The following is a 26,660-nucleotide window of genomic DNA, read 5'->3' as shown; positions in this document are numbered from 1 at the left end:
AAACCCACCAACTGAGTGCAGACCTGTTAGATTCCAGACATTGTACTGAGTTGTACAATTGAACAGTTATGGGACAATGCCATGGTACTATTTTATAAAGTTATGGCATGGACTGACAAGGATTTTGATAAATAATTGTTAGGAAAGTTTTGTGCAAGGAATTATTTGGTATGGTTATTAAAGAGCTACTATGATGAGATCTGTTTCTACAGTAGTATGAGGCTTTTTTCCCCTGCTGGATTTCTGGCTTAGATCCAAGAAACCTGCAAGAGGTATGATAGCAGTCCCTTCCCTGCATGTGCATGAATTTGTGGAATTGACAAAAAAATATAAGAAAAAACAAATGTGTTGATATATAAGGTGAACTTATCTCAATTTGAACATAATCAGAGTTGCATGCCGTTAAGGGTAAGCTTTGCAACTAGGATATCTATGTACTCTGTGTGGCTCTAAAATAATTTGCAGAGGTCAGAATCTTTCATTACAGCGATCCCTTTGGATACAAAAGTCACTCAGCAGTACTGGATAAATCTGTCAAAAGGAGATAAGCATCTCAACAAGTTTCATTGTGCTATATCTATTAAATCCAGATCTACTATTTAGCAGAAGAACTGGGTTTTCAAGCAGAAAATTTGTTGCGTGAACAAGATCAAACACTTTAAAGTATTTGCTGTTGTCCAGATATTTTAAACTCTCCATTGACACATATCCTGTATGTAACAACAGACTACAAGAAATAATGTGGTTATTCCACAATCAAATATTTTGCTGTGTTAGTTGCAAAATGCCACTGCTTCAGAAAATCATTCTGTAGGACTCAATGCTTCCTTTCAAATGGAGAAGAACAAGCAAACCAATGTAACAGCATACGCAAAAGTGCAACTGTTATGATTTTTCATAAGTTACAAATGATATTTAGGGTGACGACAATGAAACTGGGTACTTGACGGTTGGACTGTTTATTTTTAATTGAAGATTGCTGCCATTACACGTAAATTAAAAGTATACACTCGTGATACAAAAAAAAATTCAGGGTTGTGAATATTTTTTAGTACGAACGAGGTTTGAGGCGAATTTATTTTCAGTAAATTACGTCATCATGCTTGAGAACTATCCAAGAGGAGTTACCCAAAACAGAATCACTCTTCACAAAAACTTGACGAAAAAAAAAAAGAACTCAAACTATGTAGGTTGTTGTAAAATCGTTCTCTCGCTTGACATCAGAAGGTCGGAAGATATTGAAACATCTCAATGGGATAAAAATTTCAGCCTGGACTAAAACTCTCAGCTTCAGGCAACCGCTGACCTGTGTGCTGGTGAACGTTACGTTGTAGAAAATCAAACAGATGTAAACTGGTCCTGGGTTGTCAAACTCAACACAGTAAGGCTGAGGTGCTTTTTCTGCAAGTGTTGGAGAGAAGTACGTTATTCGAGTGTATGGCTGGTGGTAGGGGATATACTTGTGCGCATATGACACTGTTCGGCTAGACCAAGATAACCTGATAATTTACAAAAACAAAACCTGGCACGCCCAAACTCCACTGAGTGGCATGCTAATTTAAGACCATCCCAGTAGAAATTCCTACCTATGTTTTTTGAGAATCAATCGGTTTTGAATATGTCGATAGGCTACATTAGTTACCAAAACGTTTGAAAAGCGGCCATGTCCTTTGGGGTTTGAACTCTCTCCTCATGCTGACTGTTTCTTTAGGTCCGATAAACATACATAACCGCCAGCGATATATATGAAAACGTTATATCAAACGGTGTTTCGGAAGTGCAAAGATAAAATATTGTCTTAATCCCTACCAAAATAATTCAGCCGTGTAAAAATTATCACTGGAAACTCTATACCTGAGTACTTATCAGTGAAGCGGGGCTTTCCATCTACAGATAGGGTGAATGGTATGACCTAAAACGAGATCAACATCAAGGTTCAATTCCTTAAAGTGGCTGGTTTATTCAGATAGACGGAAATGATGTTCAATGTTAGCAGTGAAATACTGAGTTTCTTACATTCTGTGTATCCACGCCTGACACATTCACACAAACTGTGAAAATAAAATGAATTTCTTTAGACTCAGCTAATAGTTACGTAGGACCATTGTAGTCCATAACCTGTGTAGACCTGTGTAATGGGTAAAACAGGAGTGGATTACGATCTCCCATGGACTTTATCCCCGTCACAAGTCACTCTCCTACTGAAACATTTTCGCTTTATAAACACGACCGTGTGTGTTCGAAAGACCCTTGCTGTGGCTGCAGTCAATGCCCTGTCAGTTGTCCGGTTCTACTGAAATTTGTGATAAGTGCATTTGAAATATCTTACCCAACTCACTAAATCGGTAGACAGAGATGGATTGACAGCAATAAAACGACGAATTGCCGCTGTGACATTCGCAGCTATCAAAAGTTGGATTATTTGAAGTAACTGGATCTAGAACAACAAAATAGAACTTAGTCATGCAAGAGTTGATGATCATCTGAGAATACGACAAAAAGATTTTTTTCTAACCGACAGATTTCAGTGTGAAACTTGCCACCAAAGGAACAAGTATCGTGACCACGGCCAGAGGAAATTTCCCTTTCAGCAAACACATAAGGAAGAGTTTATAAACCAGTAAGGGAATTGAGAATAAAGTGATTTCGCTAAAATGACAGAGAATGACCTTTCACTGATATGTGATAGTCTCTTTCATTTTCCGTGCGTCATTTCCTGCTGGGCAAGGAGGGAATTGGGGGGAGGGGGGGGGGGGGAGGATAGCAAGTAGTGAGGAGTGAGGCCTCTGGATGCGAAAGAAGAGAAAGCAATTCAAGCTAATTTATTTCATGTCACGTAAATGATAATCATCAATACAGTAAGTAGTGTACAACGAATCGGCAAACGATGGTGTTACATTTTGGTTACTTATCATTTTATCTTTTTCACGTTTATTCTAAAACTTTGCACATTTCATAAGTCTGTGCCTTCGTGTACCTTTATCAAGTATCGGACGTCATCAGAAGCATACCAATCAAGACATAATTTATTGCGAAGGTGAGGGTGGAAGGGTTGGAGTTTTTCAGTAAGGACGGTGCCTAATCCAGATGGTGGCTTCCCAGAGAGAACGATAGTTTTACTGCAATCATATTTGTTTGTTACTTATCTACCTCGAGAACTGAAATGAGATCCGATCTGATGGAAGGTCAGTTACACATTTTATTCAGATATTTTCTTTAGGCTTGTAACACCGCCATCAATGAGGAAAACACAAATGAGAGTGTGCATTTGAGGATATCGAGTTTTCCCTTTACTTTCCAAGTATCTAAGTAAAGAGGCTCGCATCACTTCCTTCTTTTTTATTCCATTCAGTTTATCATTAGCTAAGTTCTCTTTACTTTCACTTATAATTAGTGTTAATGTCTAGACTGCAAAGAGTCTTATTACCGATTAGAGTATCAATCTGTCTATCACACATTCATCTACCTGTTTGGTTTGACAAATCAGAATTCTAATCCACACGATTGTTGAAAAGGAAATCAAGTGGATTTTTTTTCTTTTGAAGCGACTTAGTCGTGTCTTTGCCAAGCATTTTCAGGAACCACTGCTGAGTCTTTTTCAAAATTTGATCCTTTGACTTCTTAGAGCTAAAGAGTAACAGCGAGTTTCCCTGCTTGTTCGAAGCTTTCCACTGGTCCTGGTGTTCTTGGACTGGCAGATCAAAGCAGCCAAAATCAAGAGTAAAGAGTGGTACGAGGAGATCAGCATAGATCTTCAGGCATCCACCCCACTTGCCCTCATCACCGTACGAGATGTTGTAATACTGAAGGCAGATGCACGAAATTGGGCAAACCCCTTCACAAAAAGGAGGAGGATTTCTTGCTGAAAAAAAAAGAAAAGAAGGAGTTGAATGTGAACTTCTTTGCTTCTAGTAACCTTAAACGTCTATGAAAATTCTGAGAAATCCCTCTTTGCAAAATTCGAAACTGAAAGCTTTACCATACAACTAAATGTCGTTGATCATGAACCCAAATTCTCTTGACTGACATATATGAAAATGTATGGCAGATAGAAGGGAGGATTACGAATACCACACGCTCCTGATAGTAAACCGTAAAATGAGAGTATGCGTCGTGCGGCGGCAGTGACACATATCTTACAATTGCAAAAATGAAGGCTTTATTTGACGAAAGAAATCTTCCATAGACCTTCGTAAAACGCGTAAATAGCATCATCGAACTTCCATCATGGAAATTATATAATTCCTGTTTAGGGACAGAAATGCTCCCCTCCTCTGCGTTTAAACATTAGAGTGTTCTCAATGGACGATCGTAAGCCTCACCTGAGAGGGTTTCGTTTAACAGAACCTTGTCATCTAAAGTCCCCGTAAATTCTAACGCCTAAGAAGTAAAACAAAAATACTCCACAACTCAGTCAATCATCAGGGACAACAAAAATGCCGCACCTGACCTAGTGTGGAGACTACTGAAATCAGTCAGTTCATGAACGAGCTCGTCCATAGTCTGGGTTTGGTTCGTAGAAGACAAGCGAATTTTTTCATTACCTTCACTAACACGAAAGCTAAAGGACATTTCAAATGTTGAAATATACATCTAGTGTTTTTAATTTCCCCACTAGCCTTACAGGTTATCTCGCAAACAGAATGAATCTACAATGCAGTATCATGACTTACTTTTTCCCCCGCTAAATATGTCATGTTCATACAGGCTACAACAAGAACAAAACACACTTTATCAATGACCACATTTTTCTGTAACGTAGAAATCCTCAGCAAAATATTTTCTTTAGTCGTGTTCTCTCGGAATGAACTCTACCTACTTTTCAATTCCCACGGTTGGATCGCAAATGAAAGTTTTGACTGAGACGCACGGAATAACTTCTCAATCAGAATTTCGTAACAAGTACCAGTATGTAATTTGTGGCAGATTACTTATGGGTGGAAAATTTAGTGGTAGATAATGTTAAAATGTTTAAATGATCTTGAACTCGAACTCGCAACTAAACTGAGCAAATCAGTAAAGTGGCAATCGGTCAATTGTCAGTTTATTGGTTTCACTAGAGATTCACATTTGGTTTATTCCATTCATTCTTTTTCTTTCAGTATCAAGGCCAACTTTCTTCTTGTAATAAGCTGCTTACCTGAGTGTTCTTTTTGTTGAAAATCAAATTTTTGGCAGCAGCCACACTGTGTAGTCGGTTCTTTGGTGCATCCACAGGCATCATCATCAACCCCAGGATCTTGCACTGCAGAAAATGAGTTCATTCCATCATCAATACTGAAGCAGTAAGGAGTCATGCTACGGGGAATGGGCGGTTATCAACAGCTGAAGGGACTGGGGACTGAAACTCCAATTTAACTTTGAAAGGAGAGAAGTACAGAAGGATTTCCTTCACTTTCTACACGGTAATCTTAGATAACTGCAGTTTGCAAATTTTTTTTGCCATGCATTAAAGTTTTCTTCGCGGCGAAAACCAACATAAAATGAAATGAACAATTTGACAATTAAAGCTAGGATTTAGACTATGCCAGCCAAATACTCCTCGTCTCAAAGAGCAATTAAATGTCTGGGTAAACAACTATTTGTTCCCTCAAATGATTTCATGCCATATGGCCATGTCACGACCGCTAACGAAATAACGGACAATCTGGCTACCTTACCTACTGTCTTCAACTGACCAACATCAACAGCAATACTCGACTGAGAAAATCCAGTCAGAAAAAAAGCGAGCAGCAAGGACACGAACATCATGACAGAAAATCTAGAAGAGTTCCTCTGCATTTGGTATGTCACGCGCTTTAATCTGCTTCACATGATCCCCTGGTCTTATACTCTGTGTGGTTTCGAATTACAGGTCATACCGGGGGAACTGTAATGTGCTTAAGGGGAGAGGGGGTGAAATTGAAGATGTACGCCACAGTCGGAAGATTTTAATCTCAAAACAAGTGATCCAGATTTTCAAACATTTATAACGGTGATACGGCATAAAAATAAGAGAGTCTTCCTTCAAGATGATGGAGAGTTCAACTTTTGAAAAGACTCGTGTACGCGTCGAAATTTGTTTCCTTTCAGGTCGATAAATCATAACACATGAAAACTCCCCGCAGGAGAGTGTAAGGGCTATTTTGTAAAATAAACAGGTTTTCTTGTTTGCCTTTGAACGTCACCTGAAGACCGTCATTTCAACTTCACAGGACGAAGGGCATGGAAACACTCGCACGTCGCACGGGTAACGAGTCAACTAGCATTTCTATAAAGGTGGCAGCCAAAGCAAAACTTTGGGCAGCTTACAGATTCATTGCCAAATAAAACAGTCTTTCACTGCATGTGTCAACCGTTGAAAAGTTGTGGAGTATCGCAGTAAATGAGCAACGTGGCGCAAAATGCCGAAAGGGTAACGAACTGCTCTTGTCGATGTCGACGCAAAAATCGTAAAATCGAAGGACTTGGAAGAAAAGAATTTGTACAGTGGTCAATTTATAGGCCGGAGACGGGGCAGGAAATGAAAAGAAGAGGTACATGTCCCAATTTACATCAAATGGTTTTTATTACAAAACTTCGCCACTTCGTACGCTTTACGAAGCTCCTCTCGAGCTCAAAGGTGTCAGATTCGAGCCGTGGACGCGTCAACTTTTTTTTCTTACTCCTTTTTTTCTTTTCAATTTACATTAAGACAGTTTTTATGCTTTTAAGTTCAAATGGATAACAATCTCGAAATACAGAGGTGAGACTCTGAAAAATAATCGAACTATACCCAACGAAACCAGAAAGGAATCCGAAAAAACCCGATCAAACATGTTCAACGAGCTGGATGAGTCGCCTTAGTACGCCATTTTGAGGACCACGGGGGGCCTGGGGGAAGGTTTGCAGACCACGGGGGGCCTGGGGGAAGGTTTGCAGACTTAATTACACCTTTAACCAAGAGGGAAGGTACAAAAATGGAGGGCTATATAAACAGATATGGACAAAAGTACTGTCGACTATTTTTAACTCTTGATGTTTTGATTTATTATTTTGCCTACATTACAAGCGTGACAAGCTGTTCCCTAATTCTCAGGATTCAGTTGAAATATTTGCCTTGATCTGTATAACTGAAATTCTACTCTTTATCATGAGCAGTTTTTTTTTCTCCTCAGTCACACGAAATGAGAAGATCCAAAGAGTAAGTGTTAAGCGTGGAATGAAAAATTTAGACAACTTTCCACTAAAATTCTTCCCTGAGCGATTTTATAACAGTAGAAAATTGCAACTCATAACTTTTGAATGAACCCAAAGCACAAAATCAACCACTCCTGTTTTTCGTAATATCGCTTAAACAGACTGGAGCGAATCTTATTGCTTAGCCTGCGTCCTGCTTTTACGGAGCTCCCAAACAGATGAAATATTCTTGGTGGTTTCTTGATTTCAAGACATCCGCTGGTTCGCGCACAAGAATTTACAGCTGAGAAGGCATGCTTGTTGGTGTAGACAATGGCTTGTCTTCCCAAAGGATTTTCCCATCACATGCGCAGTATTTTTTGGTGTTCTGGAAAAGTCCAGCTGATCTGGCGATGATTCCACAAGATAATCTGTGGAAAGTTGTATTAGACACCCATTAACATTTCACACCCTTAGAACAGCATCCATATTCTCCATACTCTACAATATACATTTTCTTTAGTATTAACAAGGAGAATTTGTTTAACAGTCAAAGATTCTCAGGTTGAAGACCTTTATACTCATGATCTTAATGAATGATTTAGCAGTGTCATTTTAAAAGGAGAAATTAGATGTTGGTCCTCTTAGGGGTTTCACGGGTTAAGAGGTTGTCGGAAATGCGTGTTCTCTGAGCTCGCTGAGGTGACTTTGTTATAAGAATTAGATCCGTATAAATATGATAAACGCCTGCTGAAATGTTTATCAGTGCGGTCTGTTGAAGCTGTCGTTACAAGGGGACAATCTTCAGAGCAGTAAAGCAGCAAAAGAACCAAATCCTATCCCAGTTAGCCACATTCAAACATGTGATGCATTGCTATTACGACGTCAGTTAACGAACTGTACTTCAAAGCCCCCCTTCGCGAGGTGGTAAGATTTAAAACTTACTATTGCTAAATAAATCATTTGTTTCTTGAATAGGGGGGGGGGGTACCATGCCAGATTTTTTATCAATCATTCACAACGATTCCCCGATATTCTTTGTTCAAATGAGCCAAAGAGGGCAGTAGTTTATATGACGATGTTATGAGGAATTTCAACATCATTTTTGTGGTTTCGACTTACAGGAACGACTGAAAGCGTAAAACTTGAGTGCAAAAAGACTTGGAGAAAAAAAATGGACAGGGCGCTCACACCGCTCGCGACTGATCAAAATGCGAATTCGTTTGAGATCCGAACGCCCTGTTCTTTTCAGCTACAGCCAGAAGCATGCAGCATGTCATAAAACAAACCTTACAACCTGGAAGTTCAGTTCGCGTTCTTTATATCGACTATGCTATTTCGGTTCAAATCTCACCCAGGGCCGGAATTTCCAGTTATCTTCGAGAGTTCATCACTACCACGCCCAAGATCGTCTTCACCGTGATGCACGACAAGTGAGCGGCCAATTACATCCCAAACCTGCAGGGAAGGACAAAATAAATGATTCAACTGTCCTTACTCAAGCAACAGAACCTTTGTAACAATTCCCGTTTACGCTTTGATTATCTTTACGACATGAAGCTTTTAAGCTTTTGCTTTTTCAGCATTAAAATGTTGAATAATTTGTCTGGCTGAAACCTTACAAATTTTACTAGAACCTGAAAATGATCTCAGAGGGGTTCAAACATTGTTCTTTAATATCAATTATTTGTATTACAAAGTCTACATCAAAGAAACTTCTTTTTAAGAAACCTTGAACTCTCAAAATTTCGTGTTTGTAGGTAATCATAAATATCAACCAGGCAGATTTAGCAGATGATAACTGATTAAAAAGATGTATTCATTTCATCTTGGAATATCTTTGTTTCATGGACACCTCAAAAAACTGAAAAAAATAGTGTTAATTGTAAACAGACTTTGATCTTAGTGATGATTGCACATTGTTAATTTCACTTCACATTTGTGAGACATTCAGTTGTTCGTGTAATTTGTGCTGTGTGTATCAAACAATTAAAGATGAGTTTACTCTTAAAACGTTGCTCTTTTTTAAACACAACAAAAAAACAAAAAAAACAAAAAAAAGAAAGAAAAAAATAACAGCTGTACAAATATTGTTTTAACTGAAGGAGTATAAGTACATAATTTAGGAACAGTTTACAAGGATTTACTTACCTTGATATTTTTGTCTTCTATTCTGAAAGAAGCTCTGCCATTTTTGTCGGCTGAAATGTTGCCAAGGTCACCCACATGCTTCAATAGGCAACATATAACTACATCAGCCAAGAATAATCATCAATAACTTAATGTATGAATGAATTAGAGACCTTATTTATACATGGTTATCAACATCAAAGATTGAGTTTGGGAGGGCATACTCAGATCAATTCTACAGTACTTGAAATCAAGCTTCTGCCACTTAGGTTGGCTGACAAGTTTTTAAGCTTGAGTATGGTGAAGTTTAATACTTAATTCTGTTTGTTAGCTGTACAAAGTAAGAATAATAAGAAAAAAATTACTGACAGGGGACAAATGATGATGTGCCCATGATAGATTTTACACTTGTACCATCTTCCACTCACCAACTGGGTATGTACTTAACAACTAAACTAAATTAAAACTCATGGTCACCACAATACATTTGCCACACCCTACATACTGAAAGGATGGACTTTCTAACGGTGGTGGATGTGACAGAATGAAATCTTCCTGAAATTACTGAAAATAATAAACATACTCTCTCATTGTCCTCTGGTGCTCCATGTTGACAGTTTTGGGGATTATAATGATCACCAGTACTAAGGAGAAAGAAGTATCTTTTACCATACATTGAACAGGGCTCAACACTGACAGTAGCCAACTAGCCACAGACTAGTAGAAATTCAGTTTTGGCCAGTGGTTTTCAATTTCCACCAGCCAGTTTAGCTAGTAAACAAACTGAAATTGTTGTAACATCTAAGTCATCACTAGACACTTGGCTAGTAAGTTGAAAAGTTAGTGTTGAGCCCTGACTGAATAATTAAAACAGTCTGGATAACAGATTAATTGTGTTGTTTGTGGAGTTCATCTTGAATTTTTAGCAGTATCCACACTCTTCCTGGATGGAATGGTAGTCCATCATAAGTTACCCGGCCCTCTGGCTGGTTCTCCAGGTTTCCCAGACAACTTATTTACCCTTGAACTCCTCAGAGTGACTGACTGGTAATTTCTTTTTACAGTATCACCTCTGACTCAAACATAGAGGTTGTAAGAATAAACGAAATGATCACCAATTTCAGAAGCTCCTGATGGTCAAACAAATTCTCTTTATCAGTGCCACAGGAAATATAAAGAGAATAGTGTGGAGAATATGAATTTAATAATGTTAAGGTGTAAAGGGTCGAGAATGAAACTGGTCTGCACTCCTTGGTGGAGAGAGGTAACTCTAAGAGTACAGACAAATAACACAAAATGATAACAATAGCCAGGGCTCACACCTACACCTTTGACCTCTTAAGAGTGCCTGATATTTAATTTCTTCTTTCTACATCACCCCTCAATCAAACATTAAGGTCACAAGAATAAAGAAAATTATCACCAATTAAAGAAAGTCTAGAACAAGTTCTCCTTGTAAGCACCTTTGGAAATGTATAGGGAACAGTATGGAGAATATGCATATTGATGTTAGGGTGTAGAGTTAATCAAGATAACACCTAGCAAACCATCTGGCTAGCGATGCTCACATCATTTTACAATTTCTTCTTAGTATTTGACAAAATTTATGTAAATAACAAAAATGTAGTAATCAGTCAAGGAGTTGACCAATGTCATAGACAACTTGTCACTAACCTTGTGCATCCCAGAGACAGATCTCCTAATTCATGAATATTTAGCCCATGAAGTCCAGGAGAAAGTCCATCAATTGTGCCATCAATCACACACAGATCCTCAGATACCTACAAATCAGAACATTAATGGCCAAAATATTAATCAGTTGAAATCATCAACTCTTCCTTTCCCTGGGGAAATACCATGAACAATCTTTGTTTGTGAGAAATAATCTACTTCCTGAAAGAACAGAATTTCTATCTGTTGTAAGGACAATTATAAAAAAAATGAGTTTCCCATGTAAATTGGAAATGATAGAACACAAATGAGCCTAAAGGCAATGCTGTTAGGCTATTTGCTTTAATAGCCTTTTCATCCAAAAGTGCAGTAAGATACCTGAACAAATCTGGTGACACCCTTAACAATTCCACTGCGCATCTCCACAACAGCAGCCCCTAAATGCTTCAGATCACTCCCTGTTTGGAATAAAATAATACCTGTTTGTCATATACACCTGACAAAGAAGCTGGTAGTTGATAGGTCGCAATAAAAAAACAATTATTACATAGGGCTCATCTTGTCCTGCTCAGGATTGTCACACATGAAAAAAATTCAATTAAGTTCTAATTCTTGGGCAATGTCAGTGATGGAGATGTAAAAAGAGGCAGAAAACAGTCAAAAGAAAGAAAACATAAACAACTTCTGTGACTTTATTTTGTTACAAACACATTTGGCTTTCTACTCTGTCTCTTGAAGTGGACATGTCAGGTCATTCTTAATTCATAATAAAGCTAAATCTTCTTGCAGTATAATAAATCCCTAATATTGACCAAGCTTTTTCAGTCAGGATAGCTGGATATTTGCTGCATTTTTTCTTGGCATTTTTGTGGACCCCCACTTTGTCTTGGTCTAAAATAAATAAGTTGGCCAATATCCAGCCATGTTGACCCCACGCTTGTTCAAAAATGCATAAGTATATTTACAATGGCAACAATGATGATAATGACAACATATGGGAAGAAGGTATGGAGTGTAAAGGAGAAGGACAATGATAACAGGACTAACAATGAGCAGTAATGAGGCTAATGCAATGGATGAGAGTAATGAGAAGAAGGATGAAGTCAATAAGGACAATGTGATGATCATGAAGACAGAGATGGTAAAGGTGAATAAGTTGTCTCACAAATTATATAATTACTGTCACAATTGAGTATCTCAACAGGAAGGTTGATGATGATGGGTGATAACGATTATGAAGCTTGTAGTGACGATAGTGATAGGGATTGTGATGAGTGTGATGACAAGAAAGTTGTTTCTAAGAGACAGTTTGAGGCATGACGTTAAGGAAGTGGATTTTCTGTTTGATAGACTAGGAGGGTTTATAGCTAATCAAGTTCAGCAAAGAGAGGATATGATCAACTACAGTGTATAGGTTACTGCACTTCTAGGGATGGAAAGCTGTACCGTCATTAGTACATGACTCTGTGATGTTTATTACTTGGTGCTGTGTATACTTACCTGCTGGACCCATTCCACGTAAGATAGCTGTGCGTCCTGAGCTCTGTAATAGATTCTGGACTTGTCCTGTTGACAGAGTTGTCTCTAAAATCACTTGCTCTGAGTTCAGATCCACTGTGAATGATTTGATACCTAGAGAAAACTACTTTCCATCAGTTACACCTTCTACTGCATTAATTTTTACTCGTTATTTTTATGATATATTCAGGGGTTTTGATTGTCCTTAATATGAACACTTTAACAAAAATGGTCATACTATACAGCTGTCTTGATAGAATTAAAAGAATCCAAACTAGTATTTTTATTTTAAAACAAAGTTAAGTCTTGTTCGACAATTTCAAAAGCCCAACAAATAATAAAAAAATTGTATCAGTAATTAATATATTAACAAAAATCTGGTTAAATCTCACAAGTTTACTTGCTCCTTGCTGCCAAAACTAGTCACAGTCCTCAAAGTTAAAGGCAACTAGCAATACAATCAGGGATTGTATACTGGTTTACTGCAACAATGTTCCAAGACTTTGTCACAGGTTTTCCTGAAAGTTTAACTGCAACCATTCGAACTAGTGGTTGGGGTATGGTATGAAAGGTGTAAAGAGTCTTGCACCAGAACACAGTAATAACAATTGAAGCCTCTTGATTACTTTAGTTAACATTGCAGTCAATGTCTCCAAATAAGAAAAAAAAACCTTTCCCATCATAACTTGAAGGATTCTTAAAAATCAACAAAATAATTCAAATTTTTCCACAGATTAACAAACCTTCAGCACCATGAAGCGAATTGTGAATTGCATCTACACAATTCTTACATGTCATCTGTACGGCAAACTCCATCTACAAAATTAATACAACTTACCATTGGCTCGTGGTATTGAATATAATTTGAGCGCTGGGAGAATCTGGGGCAAAATTCAAGGCGGCGCGGCACTGTACACCTGAAATTCTTACTAAAAATTTTATTGCAATCATTGCCGCAAACAAGAAGTCACAACATTTAGAAGGATAATCATAACCCTTGGACATGTACTGTAATTCACTTGTCACATTTCTTCAAACAGTCCAATTCAAATAAATAACACATGAAAAATATGATAACAATAAAAATAATATAAAGGATGGCTATGTGAAAGAGTGCTGAACAAACTCTTGGTGAGGTAGTAAACCAGAGAATAAAATACATCTGATACATTAATTACAAAATGACCTAACTAGAGAAGTAACCTTGGTTGTTGTTGAGTTAGAAGCCATCTTGAAATTGCTGCGTACCAATGAGCCTGGGACGGCTATGTCACTCTGGAGACGAGGCTTGTAATTAAGCCCGGGAAAAAGGAATATGGCGGCCAAGGAAGAAGACGTGAAAGCCCAACCGTTGGTGATATTTTATGATAGTGAAGCCGCTAATGGAAATGTTTACTGTGGTGATATCATAGAAATTGCAGCAAAGTGCCATCCTGATGTTGTGAAAGGGTCTTTTCGGTCGTTGATAAACACCAAACAACCCCTGTGTGCCTTCGGTAAGTGAGCGTTGTTATAATTATGCGCATCTTGCATAATATTTATACGGAAAAATCTACACTGTCAGCAATTTTGTGCCCATTGTGGCACTGCTGTATTTGAGTAAAAGGCAACGTTCCAAGATTTTCTCTGAAGTTTTTGCGCAGACCGGAAAAGAGCCAAAGATTCTAAGAAATGGGAAGGCGTTTAATAATTTGTCAAGAATAACAGCGCGTGCGAAGACGCGCATTGGGGTGATTCGACGTAATTCAAATTATTTCCTAACTTTCATTCAATTTTCATCAGAAATTTCACTTTAAGCAAAATCTTAAGACACTTTAGCCTCCCTCTTAAGAAACTGTCCCCTTAGAAACTGTCTCAAACTCATTCAGGATTTACAGTGTGTTGGCATTTCCGGCATGTAAATCGCCAACGCCATATACACGGCTGGCTTCGTTATGTCTTCACGAACAAGTTTCAGTCCTTTTGTTCGACACTGGTTCCTTTTTTCTTGGTCTCTGCATTCTCTTTGCGCGGTCCTATCACTTTTTGATTAAAAAGGTGATACGATTTTAAGATTTGTTGCGGGTGCAGCGAATCTTTTTTTGTTAATGTTTTTTTTTTTAATTCCGTGGAAGAGTGCATTACGAAATTAATTATTAGTCAGCCAACTTTGCTTTAATTAACTAATTGATTTGGAACAAAATGACTTAAAAATTCCTTTATTCTCAAGTTGTTGTTGCACTTCTACATACTACCAACAAAAATCTGAGCTTCTTCTCAATTTTGAAGCAAAAGACTAGAAGTTATTAAATTTAAGCCAAATTGACAAGAAGAAACGAAGTCTGAAAACACCAACTTGGGTTTTTAGTGGTGGTTATCTTAAAGAGTTCAATATAGTTTGTTCAAAATTTCAAAATTAGCATTGTGTATTGAGAGGGTAGCCAAATCGAGGCGCACTACAGAAGGCATTTACATGTAGATATCAATATCTGATACAGTATTTCTTTTGTAACAAATAAAATACTTAAGTTTTTAATCTCTTTACTCCTAAGATCTCATTTTTAATTCTCCTTATTGCATGACACACAGTTCAATTTGATTTTGAAACAACTCTAAATTCCCTAATTGATATTTTTCTTTATTCTCATCACTTGTCTTCTTGATATTATTTAGATATTATAAGGAGAAATTCTGTCCTGATCACTCACAGGAGTTAAGGGGTACACCTGAGTTTGTTAACTTAAGCTACAGCTTTAGTATACAATACATTTCATCCTTTGATATAATGCATCCTTTTTGGTTGAAAGGGCATGTTCCATTAGAGTACAAAACACAGAGCTTAGCCAAAGGTGTTACTAGACTACTTCTCATATTTTCTCCCTACACTTCCTTTGTGCTCCAGCTGCTTCCTGCATGCTTTACAACAGAGCACAACACAGTCAAGGCTTCTACATTTGTTAAATTGAATGTAGTGGCGAGATAAAAATTTGATGTTTGCAACAGTCAGAACTGAAATGAATAAAGGATGAAAGTTTCCAAAGAAACTGTGGTGCTGCATTGGTGGGGGTAACAAGGTAATTTGGTTGTATCAACTAGGTTGAAATTGTAAATTGGCCGCTATAACAAGTTAAAATGCTGATATTTTGAGCATGAGCCCTTCATCAGAGCGAATGATGAAGGGCTAATGCTCGAAATGTCAGCTTTTTAACTTGTTACAGTGGCCAATTTACATTTTCCACCTAGTTGATACAACCAAAGAAATGAAATAGGTTAGCAGGTACATTTTAGTATTTGCACTTACACTTCAACCCTTTAAATTCCATAAGTGATTAAGACATGATTTCTCCTTACAATATTGAACAATTCGCCAAAGTGGGAGTGGATAGTGGTGGATATTTCTGGAGTCACAGTATATACATGTACTACATAGGTAATGAAAAATTAGTTTATTTCTTCCAATATACCAAAAGATGGTGGGAAATTAAACTCTCAACATGTAATTTTGTTTCATCGGGTGCTCAGAGGTGAGTACTACTGGCTATTTACTTGCAAAGTAGCCAATTGGTGCATGCAAAAAGCACTTTTCACTTGTGTGGTAGATAACAACAATATTTATAGAATACTACATGGGAAGTCTGTCTGATTGTTATATTAGTATTGGAAATCAAAGGAGTGAGTGCAACAAACAAGGGAGATTTCTGATACTAATGAATGAGTGCATAAATAACACTGTACAGACAGACTTTCCATGATGTATTATGTTTATTACATTTACATACCGAGACTCAATTCTTGTTTAATGACGATTTGATGTTCAAATTCAAGTGAAAGGCTCATAGATCAATTGTGTAAACTGCACAAATTGCCTTTCCAATAGTTTTACTTTGGGTACCCAGTGTACTCACTGGGTAATAAGAGATTAGGTTTTTGAAATCTTAAGTTTAATAAGTTAATATGGTCTTTAAGCTGTGAAAGGGAAGGATAATGTAGAAAGAAAGAAAAAAAAATTAAAGTTTTTTTGTTACTATAGTCCTTTTATTTAAGTGTCTGAACTATTTGCATCTCTTATTATGTACTCATCATGTCTAGCTGCAAGAGATTGTGGTCTGTCACAGGATGATTTGAGAAACAAGCCGTACTTCAGGGAGGTTTTTCAAAAATTTCTCTTTTGGATAGATGGCATGGTGAAATCAGCCAGAAAGAAACATGGGAAGCAGTTTTTGCCAGGTAAAGTTAAGTACTTGATACAGTGGTTCTTGGGTTAGAAGCAAACTTGGTAGTTTTCTCTTTTTGATTAGATTTAAATGTTTATTTTGTCAGAGGCTTTGCTAAAGGGCAGTTTCGAAAAAACGGAACTGCTTCCTGAACATACACTCCTTTTGTGAAGGTTGTTCTTTTCAAAACAGAGACAGTGTCCGGTTCTAGTTTTTGCTGTCCAATAAAGAGAAATTTGGCTGTAGTGTCTATATAGCCCAATAAATGCAGATGGTAATTGTATCCCTAAAACTGATTACTAATACCATTTCTATTTTTGTTATTCAGTGTTGTGTGCACACCATGGCTATCAATTTGACTTCTTGATTTTGCTGAACAACATGGAGAGGTTCGGAATACATCACTCAGTTTTGACCCAGCTCAATATTCATTTTGCAGATAGTTTGGTTTTCTGTCATGAGGTTGGTGGAGGTTTTGTTTGCAAAAGTTGAGTAAACTAGCTTTGAATCAGCTACACTGTACTAAAAACAAGTCTGCTTGTACATTGTTTATAATCCAGCAAATATTCTTGTTAACATGCAATTGGTTGAAATGCATTATGTGACTGAATATCCCCCAACTAAAACTAGGGGATGTCTGAAGATATACTCTTAGTGATATTCCCCAATTTTCAATCCTTACGGAAAACTCTGTATTTAAAATTTAATTCAAAATGAGAAGTGTTGTGTGGTTGGTACAAAAGAAGAACCATGTTTGTTTTGTTCATAAAATTTGAAAATGGAACATCACATGCTGTAAACAGTGAGCTGTTCCTAAACATTTTCCCTGCTTGTTGAAAAATATTTGAAGGATAGTAAACACAATAGGCTCCATTTGGTGCAAAAATATGCACTAATATTTATCCCATCTGTTCTGAGATGCAAACAGTTTTGTGAGAGCAAATCTCAAGGAAAACTGAGAGCTTTGAGGATTGTTTTTTTGTTTTTTGTACTTTTTGTCATGCAGTACCACATGCCAAAACAAAGGAATGTAAAACTTGAACTACAGTTAGAATAGAAATGAACCAAAACATATACACATAAATTGTGGTTCAAAATTTTTACTGAATCTGTTGTTTTGGTTGATGAGACCTGTGGGTGTCTTGATATTGATGAAGAATACTTTGTAAAATTATTTAACATGAACTTTTGAAACCTAAAGTTATTACTTTGGGAATGGTTCCATTTTGTATCAACCTGAAATGGCAGGTACCTATAAATTGTAACGAGTTGCAATAACTTAATATATTTGCCCAGTGAGGTTGCAAGTTCTGATAGGAAGAGTGTCCTACCCTACCCATCCCAATAGATGCCTTTGCATGCATAAAATATTTCTGATTTGTTTGGACACCTTTGACCACTACATTATAAGTATATATTCCTTTGCTCTTTATTTATTTATTTATTTATTTATTTTCCATGAAAATGTTATCATGATGATATTGAAAGGTTATGTATAGAAATGAATCAAAAGCTTCAGTATTGTTTTAGGAAGATGTGATGGAAAATGTTGACTTTTACATCTCTCTAAAACACCCCTTTTGTTTAGCTGAAAGACAATGGGGAGAAGTTGCTGGCCAACACAAGACTGTCCCTTGAAGCACTGCATAAGAAATTCTTTCCAAAGAAAATTTTCAAAGGTAACTGATGTTACAGGAGTTGTGATGTTTGTAAGCTCAGTATTCTCAGGACTATTTTTGAGCAAGCGGTAAATTCAGAGCATGACCAACTGAATTAACCCTTGCATGGGGATGCTGATGTGTTTCAACCCATCATTACTGTTCAGATTTTACTATTTGGTAATCTCTTTTATCAGACTGGAGTATGTTGAAATCTCTTTTTAACAGACTGTGGATTAATTTGAAATCTCTTTTAACAGACTGTGGACTAATTTGAAAGCTCTTTTTGACAGACTGGAGTAATTTGAAATCTCTTTTTAACAGACTGTGGACTAATTTAAAAGCTCTTTTTAACAGACTGTGGACTAACTTGAAACTGTGTTTTGAAATTGTTACTTCCTGCTTTCCTCCTTTTGTAACATACCGGTAGTCTAACTTTTGTAGGCCTCTACTGAGTAGTGCACCTAACTAGCTTTTTGAAACATTTTTCATGTAACAAAACAGTTGGAACTGGTGTAAGAAAAAATAGAACTATATCCCCTATTTTATTGGACTTCATACTTTTTCCCTGCATTTGTGTTGTTAACCAGCCAATTAAATTCCTTACTCTATTTGTATTTGAATGCACTTTTTTCTGACTTTTTAAAGCTTTTTTTAACTCAGAATCTCTACAATCAATGTCAGAGAATAAGCTTACAGTAAGAAATGTATTTCAGTAAACCACCATTTTGGCTTTTCAGACAGACACAGAGCCATGGGTGATGTAGATGGAATGGTTAAGATCTTCACACAGACACCACTTCGAAAACTACTTCACCTCATGAAGTATTCATCTACCAAAGAAAGGTTTGTACTCTGCTAAGCAGTTTCTTGGGATTGTGGTAAGAAAATGAGAATGAGAACATTCTTATGGAGGTAATTATTAAGAATTGGACCGTCCAAAGATGAAAAGCTCAGATTATGTGAAGGGAAATCAAGCTAGTGTCGTTCTTCACTAACTCTTTCACTAGCCATGTGCTCTTACAGTCAGTTTTATGTTGGTTTTGTCTCTACTCCTAGGACAAGTCTACTTACATATAGTGTGACACACTTATCTCGAGTACTTGTCAATTGGAGAAAGTAGCTTCATTGTTGAATTTCGAGTTCATTTGAGAGAAAAATGTTCTAACGACTTAACCATTGGTTGAGTCTCATTACTAAGTTATTAGCAATTTTTTTTAATATACATGCGTTAACGACCGAGCGTGAAGTCAAGATGGCTGGCTATCGACAGTTCTTTTTTATGGGTTTTTAGGGACCGTGACGAAGTCGTGGTCCATAAAAACGCAAAAAAAGAAAGAACAAGGTTAATATCCAGCCATCTTGACCGGACAAGCTTGATCAATAAGGGATTTATTATATAGCAAAAAATTTGTCGAAATAATAAGAACCAAGAATGACTTGTTTATTTCGAGAGCCGGAAAAGAAATCTAATGTGTTTGTAGCGCCGTTTGATGTTTTTTTTTCGTTTTATTTGCTCATCGCTTTTTCGTGACTCATACGAACTTTGTTAATCTGCTCCACGCAATCCTTTTTTCCGCGGGATCAAGACGGGCGATCCCGAGCGGGCCCGTCTTGCCTGCTCGGGTAGCCAATCAGAACACAGAATTCGCTTTGTATTGCCCACGCGCTGCCTCCGTGTAATAAATATGCGTTATTAGCCAAGCGTAAGGCCAAGATGGCTGAATATTGGCCGAGTTCTTTTTTCGCATTTTTATGGATAAAAATGCGAAAAAAGAACGAGGTTAATATCCAGCCATCTTGACCACATAAGCATGGTTAATAAAGGATTTATTATATTAAAAAAAGATTTCGCTTTATCAAAAATTATGAATGATTTGTTTTACTTCGAGAGCCGGGAAAGAAAGCCAACCGTGTTTGTAGCACAACGAACTCGAGAGTCGTTTCTGCTTTCTTTGTTTTGACTGTCTTCTGCCGCTATTTGCGTTTCCATCGCCGAAATTGTCCAAGAATTACGAACGTAGTTCAGTGAGGGCAATCCCGAGCGGGCAAGATGGGCTCATCTTGCCCCCTCGGGTAGCCAATCAGAACACAGGATTCCCTTCATCTGGCCCACGGACGCTGCGAGCGATATAATGAATCGTTTTGAAGCAACGAAAATAATGTGGATTCTGAAAAATACTTCTCGAAATTGGTTACATATATAGGTTCCTTGCTTTGAAGTTGGTTTTGGTTTGGTCTCGAATTGGAGTCAGACGTGATGTTGATTTCCGGTATTAAGGAAATATTGACATTTTGTTTATGTTTGTAGATTGGAGTATTACATCTCTCAGTGTGGAAGAAAACAGCAAAGAGCCATTTTAGAAGGTTGGTGAATTGTGCTTGCGTCAATTAGCGAGTGATATGGATTCAAAAGTTTCGATTTTAGGGCGGAAGGGGTAGGGTTTGCCTTAATTATCAATATTCACATTTACACAAGGTGTACACGGACATCTAAGGCTGGTGATCTATCGTGTGGTTGCAATGAGTACAGTAGCTTTGTTTTCATCGCGTACAGACTTTCAAACTGCATTTACTGCGCAGTTATAGAACCAATGAGTAATCTTTTCTTTTTCTTTTTACTACAGAGAAACTGTGCAAGCTGGATGCGTGCAGTAAGAATATGTCAATAAAGAAACTCTTAAAGGAGGGAGTTACGTACAATTCTCTCAGAAGAATCTTTGAAGACTGCTGCTCTTTTATGGATTTTTTTGAAGTCATGAAAACCTATGGTATTGAAAGGAAAGTGTCGAAGGTTATGGCATTGCATTTTGGTGGACTTGGGCTTCAAAACCAAGGCCTAACAGCGTACTCGTACTTCTATGAAGAGAAACCAAACCAAGCGAGTGCAGAAAGTCGCAATGCTGAAAGTAAACCACAGCCAAACGTGGTCAGTGTGAAAACCCCAGAAGATGACAGGTTATCCGAAAAAGATGATGGTACTGAGGACTGGGAGAGAGACTTAGTAAGAGCTGCACCTCGAAGTAACTTCACCCTTAAATGCAATACTCCTGCTCCTCTGAGCCTTGATCTTGACGACTTATATTATGCTCATTCAGAGAAGAAAATAGGCGTTGAATCCCTAAAAGGGAAATTGAAGTCTGAGATAACTAATTCTTCGCGCAAATCTGAAGGAGAACTTTCCCTGTCTGAGAGTAAAAATGTTGAAGTCGTTAGTAACAGTTCACGGGGAAAAAGCCCAGGAGCTCACACCAGGAAGGGTTCTTCTGACTCAGCACCTCATGCACCGAAGCAGAGAGGTGAAAAGACTGTCAAACGGAGAAAATCTTTCGGAAATAATAAAGCAGACGGCATGCTTTTCAAGGAAGTCACCTTTTCAGAAAAAGACAACAAAAGAGAAGTTACACCGATGCAGTCCAAACCAATTAATCCTCCCAGAAGTGATAACTATGTTAAAAATAACAAACCGTCCCTCCGCTGTTCGTATTCTAATGAACATAAACCAGAGACTGAACTAAAAGAGCAACCTTTTGATAGATGTCGCTCCCTTACTGAATGTTCAGAAGCAAAGTTACAGCCTACGGAAATTTCCGACGCAAAAAGCGATCCATCCACAGCAAACCTGGAGCAGAAATTCGCTAGTGTTCTCATAGGAGACATTACTATTCTTGTTCCGTTTGAGTACGATGGGGAAGATTGTGATTCTAATGTAACTGCTGCAAGTGACCCTGAAGCACATACTCAAGAGAAGAGCAGAGAACTGAGTTCGACACAAGAAAGCCGAGTCGTTGACAGTGCACCTGTAGTCCAATCAGTGCAAGGGCTGCTTGAAACACACGTTGGAGACCTGACTGAAGAAGATAGTTTTGATCCTAACGAGGTAATAACGTCGTTACATCAGAATTGCGAATTACCTCCTGATAATTCGATGATGACTGTCGCACCGAATTTCCCCTCTGAAAATGGTCAGTCTCTTCCAAAATCATCTGAAAGTGCTCATGAAACATGCTCTGAAAAACAACTTGAATCGTGTAACGAAACTACCCTGAAATCCAGTTTTGTGGTATCTGGTGTTCGGTCTGGCAGAGACACTTGTCATGCACTCCCATCATCCTTGGACTTTGACCAGTCCCCTGAAAATGCCTTGGTACAAGATCAAGTGACTTGCGTTGGAGAAGAGAAAGCAAATGTTAGCATTGATTTACAAGGGGTAGAAACAAGTGTTGATAATTCCATTCCTCTTGTTAACCTGTCAAGTAGTGGTTTTCAGGTCTTGAAGGAAGCTAATCGAGGAAACTCAACAAGTATCTTTGAGACGAATGGTAACTCCATTCATGAAGCGTGCTCGACTAACGAAAGCCCATGTCTGAACAGCTCAACGGTAGAAAGAAACAGTGGTCTGACTTCTTCATGGACAGAACTGTCATGTGCTTATTTACCCAATAATGCTTTATTGTCATCCAGTCTGATAGAAAACCCTTCCCTTGGAAACTGTGGTATTAATCAGGGTTTTACATCCGATCTTACAAGCACTGAGAGTGCAATTCAAGCACGTGGTGATTTCCCAGCTGAATTGTCGTCAGAGGGCAGCAGTTTTAGTGATAACCAATCTGTTGACGAACATACATTCTCACGTCAACCGCCACTTGGCGAGGAGCGACTATATACCCCTGACACAGCTCAGCAGCAATCTAATCAGCTGCCTTTGGCAGGGAATGCAAGAGATGCGATAGCTCAACAGCCCACAAGTCCCGGTTTGAATTACAGCCAGGCATCGTTTCCGTCACTACTGGCTAATCCACATGGAACTTTCTATCAAGGGTACCCCGCATTACCTCTGTTGAAACCATGCTACCCGTCTTTCGTTTTCTCCAGTCCTATTCGACCTGTGATAGCACCTCACCTGATGCAGCAACCGCATCCTCAAGAGGTTTTCATACCGCCACTCCAGTACAGAAATCAAATGATGTTCACCAACTTAGCCCCACCAAGCTTAGGCCTTCCACCTGTGCCTCAAGCCCAACTTCAGCCACAGTTATTTCCATTTTTTCAAGCTGCCACGGCCTTTCCGTGCTCTTCCAGGGTAAATCCTTACGAGCAGGCACAACAGGCAGCTGGTCCACCAGTTGATGTCAGTGGCCAACTGGTCTTTACTCATTCAGCAATTGCACTCTCCCAAGGTGGTCCTGTCGCTAGTGACTATCCAGTTCCCAAGATGGATTCTCGGGGCTCACACGGTAGTTTTGTGGATTTCAGTTCAGATACGTCTTCAATCGATGGTTCATTTGAGGGAGTGGTGACTTCGTTAGAAAATCACACAGATGACAATTTCAAATCTTTCCTTGATAAAGCAGATAACGACTTCGGTTACACAAGTACGGTAGCATACAGGGACAATCATAGAGAACCTGCAGAAGATTTCAAAGAAAAAAACCCACTAACTGGAAACACAAGTGATAGCCAGATATTTACGCTAGCACAACTTTGTCACATGAAGGTATCTGGAGGCAACATCAGCGCAAGCCAGCAACACTGCGAAAGTCAAGAGGACCCTGTGCATAAACAGGTTTTAGTTTTGTCACGTGAAGAGAGTGTGATGGAAATGGGAAGGCGACTGTCACCGGATGGAAGTAGCGTGGAGGGCGTTTGTCTCGATTCATCAAGCAATAATTTCAAAGACGAATTTTCTAAAGAAGCAAGTGCACCTCCAAGTGATTGGGACATTTTGTCAAAAGAATGTTGTGGCTCCACTCCTACTGGTGTGGAAGAACAGAAGAATGAAAATATTAAAGATACTGGCCCATTCCCCAAACCGCAGCGGATCAAAGGAAAACGTTCTCGGGGAGACATAGGTACCCGAGGGTCGTCTGTTCTAACCTCATCGCATAATGATCTTCACCCAGGAAGTGAGCAAGTGACAGTAACGTGTCTAATCATGAATGAACAATCTTCCACCTGTGAGAGTAATAACAACTCTCCTAAACTGGAAGATAGCGGTTTAAGCTGTGTCAACGATTGCAGTCTGCGTTTAAAAACAAGAAAAAATCATAGAAGAGTGCGATTTTCGAAGCAGGACTCTGCTCGATGTAGAGAAAGTTCTTCGTCGCTACAGCAGCCCTTCAAACAAAGTATGGGTGGACCAGCTAGTGACGTCTGGAAAAGAGGTCTTTCTAACAAGTTGCAGAGACCATTTAAGGAGAAGTCATCAAGGAAGGCAATCTTAGAGGATAAAGTAGCTCAAGCTGGTACAAAAACTGACAAGAACAATAACTCCTGACTGGAAAAGGTCTCGCTGCGGTTGAGATTGTAGCAGATAAGACGGATCGTCATCATAGCCTTCTCGTAGTTCAAAAGCACTAGTATGGCGGAATGTTTTTGTCAAGTAACGATTAAGTGTCATTCACTAAGCTTCGCTAAAAGGGTTAGATTAAATTTCTGTAGTGAATTGTTTAATAGTTAAGTTGAAAATGTGTGGCAATCTTTATTAATGATGGAGGCAGGTAGGCAACTTGTTAGGTAGGCAGGTGAGAAGGTAGGCTTTATTTCAAATGTAATAACAACGAAGGGACCAAACCGAATAATGATCAACGATGAACAAGCTATCGTTAGTTCCTGTTGAATTAATTGTTGTAAAAACTTACTTTGGATAACAATATGTGCATAGAAAATTCAGGTAATTACTTGTTTGGGCAAATTTTGAGCTTTTTTTTTGCTTTAGTTTGAGGATTTCCAAACTAAAAGTAGTTATTTTATTGATTTTAAGACTGTTACAATTTTCAGGGACATATTTTTATTTATTAGAAATATCATTTCTACCGAAATTAACATTTCAAGAATATTTTCCAAAATTGTTGAGGGGTAATTAACACCACGAAGTTACGGTGTCATCATGAGGCCAATATGCATGTCAAGCTACCATTCAGTGTATTAAAAGAAGAAACAAAGCAGAAAACCTCGAGCTTCTTTTCCAGTTGCTTTGTTGATTTGTGTCTACCCCTGATAAAGGTGCCATGGTCATGAGGACGCTGAAACGTCGAGGAATAAATTATAAGAACAAGAAAATACTGTCGCGTCAGTAATCCGTGGTGGTTATTGCAGTTGTGTTTGAATGACTTGTTTTATAGCTTATTATATTATAAACTTGTTTTAATAAAGTTGATGGTTTTCAAGGAATTGTGCGGCGTTCTACTTCATTCTGTACGTCTGTGGCGATTCGGTGTATTGATTTCCTCTCAATAACTAATCTTCAGTTTCGTGTTCAGTTACAGTGTGAATACCTAACCAGGACGGCTTTGGTTTGCGAGTATCTTCGTCATGGTTAAGCTCTTCCTTTTTTATTATCGTTTAGCTGTGTTTTAAAAAACTGCTTTTTTTTTTTGAAAAGGCAAGTTTTAGGGTTTACATAATTCACCGATAATACAAGATTATTTGCACGCTTCATTCCGGAATAAATGGTTTTATTATTCAACTACACTTCGTAGAGCACAATAACGCCAAGACGAGCATAAATATCACGCGGTATTTGTACTCCAGAGAACCGGTTAGACAGGTTTTCTCGCATCGCGCAAGCGACGAATGGGAGTTACAAAAAAGAAATGGCCTACAATTCAAATTATTTTTTTGACGACGAAGATGTCGGAATGACTGGCGAATATTGATCCAAGTTTATTAGATAAACCGAACGCTGAAAGCAGTTAGACGACAATGAAATTTCATTATTTATTGAAGAAAATAGAAACAGAAACACGACAAAGCGCCAGTTCCGTTCCGCCTGGCATACTTCTGTCACACTCCCAGTAAATTAATATGCGAGATTCGACCGCACTGTAATAACAACTTGGCGTGATGGATAATAAATAACTTATTAGTCGTTTTGGTGTGTCGCATCACTGAGTGTTTTTACTCGTTATTTACATATACATATACATACATACGTTAGTTGACCACTCCCCACGGGGGCTTTTCAGGGCAAATTCCCACCCATCCCACCTCAAGGGAGGACATCCACAACACAGTATTCTCGTGCGTGGGAAATTAACGTCTCCTACCCCTAACCCTGCAGGAGACGGGGCCTACGGTTTATTCGTCCTTATCCGAGAAGACTAGAATATCTATCCATTTCTTGATTATAGAAAGGTAGCAAATTCTCCTCACTTATTTTAAGACCATGAGGGTCCGGCTGGGGCTCGAACCCTCGACCTCCCGCACAACACAATCCGGCGCTCTAACCAATTGAGCTAACCGGGAGGCGGTTATTTGTATTTTGACTCGCTCTACAGGCTCGTCAAAATACGGCACAACTCGTAAAAATACTCCGCGATACTAAAAACGTCCAGTAAGATATATATATATA

The 26,660-nt window shown here is 38.3% G+C and overlaps 5 protein-coding genes across 9 annotated transcripts in view; 2 read left to right on the top strand and 3 right to left on the bottom strand.

Annotated features, from left to right (window-relative positions):
* Window positions 1-197, top strand: part of LOC111325826 (stromal cell-derived factor 2) — a 7,038-nt gene extending 6,841 nt beyond the window's left edge. The window contains exon 6 of the mRNA XM_022929744.2: window positions 1-197. This exon is cut by the window's left edge and continues 15 nt beyond it. Coding sequence (XP_022785479.2) covers window positions 1-15 — 15 coding nt within the window. The 3' untranslated portion in view covers window positions 16-197.
* Window positions 198-940: 743 nt separating this feature from the next.
* LOC111325836 (uncharacterized) lies at window positions 941-2,711 on the bottom strand. Of its 2 annotated transcripts, none has more exons than XM_022929760.2 (5): window positions 2,516-2,711; window positions 2,339-2,437; window positions 2,017-2,051; window positions 1,855-1,912; window positions 941-1,401 (listed from the first exon to the last, which is right to left on the bottom strand). In XM_022929760.2, exons 1-5 carry the CDS (start codon window positions 2,598-2,600, stop codon window positions 1,178-1,180), a joined length of 501 nt encoding a protein of 166 aa, XP_022785495.2. In that variant the 5' UTR covers window positions 2,601-2,711; the 3' UTR covers window positions 941-1,177. The 2 variants fall into 2 exon arrangements, with proteins under 2 accessions (XP_022785495.2, XP_022785488.2); XM_022929753.2 differs by having other exon boundaries at window positions 2,330-2,437; window positions 2,516-2,698.
* A 470-nt stretch (window positions 2,712-3,181) lies between these two features.
* Window positions 3,182-5,819, bottom strand: LOC111325880 (uncharacterized). The gene is made up of 5 exons (XM_022929791.2): window positions 5,661-5,819; window positions 5,141-5,245; window positions 4,674-4,708; window positions 4,323-4,380; window positions 3,182-3,862 (listed from the first exon to the last, which is right to left on the bottom strand). Exons 1-5 carry the CDS (start codon window positions 5,779-5,781, stop codon window positions 3,492-3,494), a joined length of 690 nt encoding a protein of 229 aa, XP_022785526.1. The 5' UTR covers window positions 5,782-5,819; the 3' UTR covers window positions 3,182-3,491.
* Window positions 5,820-6,983: 1,164 nt separating this feature from the next.
* Window positions 6,984-13,826, bottom strand: LOC111324835 (copper chaperone for superoxide dismutase). 4 transcript variants are annotated; one of them, XM_022928504.2, is made up of 9 exons: window positions 13,660-13,826; window positions 13,200-13,272; window positions 12,439-12,570; window positions 11,317-11,396; window positions 10,942-11,048; window positions 9,851-9,911; window positions 9,289-9,366; window positions 8,492-8,595; window positions 6,984-7,568 (listed from the first exon to the last, which is right to left on the bottom strand). In XM_022928504.2, exons 1-9 carry the CDS (start codon window positions 13,684-13,686, stop codon window positions 7,436-7,438), a joined length of 795 nt encoding a protein of 264 aa, XP_022784239.2. In that variant the 5' UTR covers window positions 13,687-13,826; the 3' UTR covers window positions 6,984-7,435. The 4 variants fall into 4 exon arrangements, with proteins under 4 accessions (XP_022784239.2, XP_022784232.2, XP_088603190.1 ...); XM_022928497.2 differs by having other exon boundaries at window positions 13,648-13,701; XM_088747064.1 differs by having other exon boundaries at window positions 13,643-13,665.
* Window positions 13,772-25,480, top strand: LOC111324827 (uncharacterized). Its single transcript, XM_022928485.2, has 7 exons — window positions 13,772-13,952; window positions 16,525-16,662; window positions 16,978-17,111; window positions 18,238-18,328; window positions 19,048-19,153; window positions 20,619-20,674; window positions 20,935-25,480. The coding sequence occupies exons 1-7, from the start codon at window positions 13,772-13,774 to the stop codon at window positions 24,582-24,584; spliced, it is 4,356 nt and encodes a 1,451-aa protein (XP_022784220.1). The 3' UTR covers window positions 24,585-25,480.
* The last annotated feature ends 1,180 nt before the right edge of the window (window positions 25,481-26,660 follow it).

This window comes from Stylophora pistillata, chromosome 2 (genome assembly GCF_964205215.1).
Source record: "Stylophora pistillata chromosome 2, jaStyPist1.2, whole genome shotgun sequence".
Taxonomy (NCBI): domain Eukaryota; kingdom Metazoa; phylum Cnidaria; class Anthozoa; order Scleractinia; family Pocilloporidae; genus Stylophora; species Stylophora pistillata.
The sequence above is the reverse complement of the archived record's forward strand: the minus strand, read 5'-3'. Positions and strand labels throughout refer to the sequence as shown.

What these genes read in the sequence shown, in the direction of transcription:
- LOC111324835 (XM_022928497.2), bottom strand. Translation starts at nt 13,686, where the DNA reads ATGGCTTCTAACTCAACAACAACCAAGGTTACTTCTCTA. An exon ending in TTCGCTTCATGGTGCTGAAG is followed by an intron (nt 12,571 to 13,199) that starts GTTTGTTAATCT and finishes AGTTTTCTCTAG; the next exon opens with GTATCAAATCATTCACAGTG. An exon ending in GTGTCACCAGATTTGTTCAG is followed by an intron (nt 11,049 to 11,316) that starts GTATCTTACTGC and finishes TCTGATTTGTAG; the next exon opens with GTATCTGAGGATCTGTGTGT.
- LOC111325880 (XM_022929791.2), bottom strand. Translation starts at nt 5,781, where the DNA reads ATGCAGAGGAACTCTTCTAGATTTTCTGTCATGATGTTCGTGTCCTTG. An exon ending in TGGTCAGTTGAAGACAGTAG is followed by an intron (nt 5,246 to 5,660) that starts GTAAGGTAGCCA and finishes CATTTTCTGCAG; the next exon opens with TGCAAGATCCTGGGGTTGAT. An exon ending in CATATTTAGCGGGGGAAAAA is followed by an intron (nt 4,381 to 4,673) that starts GTAAGTCATGAT and finishes TTTACTTCTTAG; the next exon opens with GCGTTAGAATTTACGGGGAC.
- LOC111325836 (XM_022929753.2), bottom strand. Translation starts at nt 2,600, where the DNA reads ATGTGTTTGCTGAAAGGGAAATTTCCTCTGGCCGTGGTCACGATACTT. An exon ending in CAGGCGTGGATACACAGAAT is followed by an intron (nt 1,913 to 2,016) that starts GTAAGAAACTCA and finishes ATCTCGTTTTAG; the next exon opens with GTCATACCATTCACCCTATC. An exon ending in CTTCACTGATAAGTACTCAG is followed by an intron (nt 1,402 to 1,854) that starts GTATAGAGTTTC and finishes CAACACTTGCAG; the next exon opens with AAAAAGCACCTCAGCCTTAC.
- LOC111324827 (XM_022928485.2), top strand. Translation starts at nt 13,772, where the DNA reads ATGGCGGCCAAGGAAGAAGACGTGAAAGCCCAACCGTTGGTGATATTT. An exon ending in ACAACCCCTGTGTGCCTTCG is followed by an intron (nt 13,953 to 16,524) that starts GTAAGTGAGCGT and finishes CATCATGTCTAG; the next exon opens with CTGCAAGAGATTGTGGTCTG. An exon ending in GCAAAGAGCCATTTTAGAAG is followed by an intron (nt 20,675 to 20,934) that starts GTTGGTGAATTG and finishes TTTTTACTACAG; the next exon opens with AGAAACTGTGCAAGCTGGAT.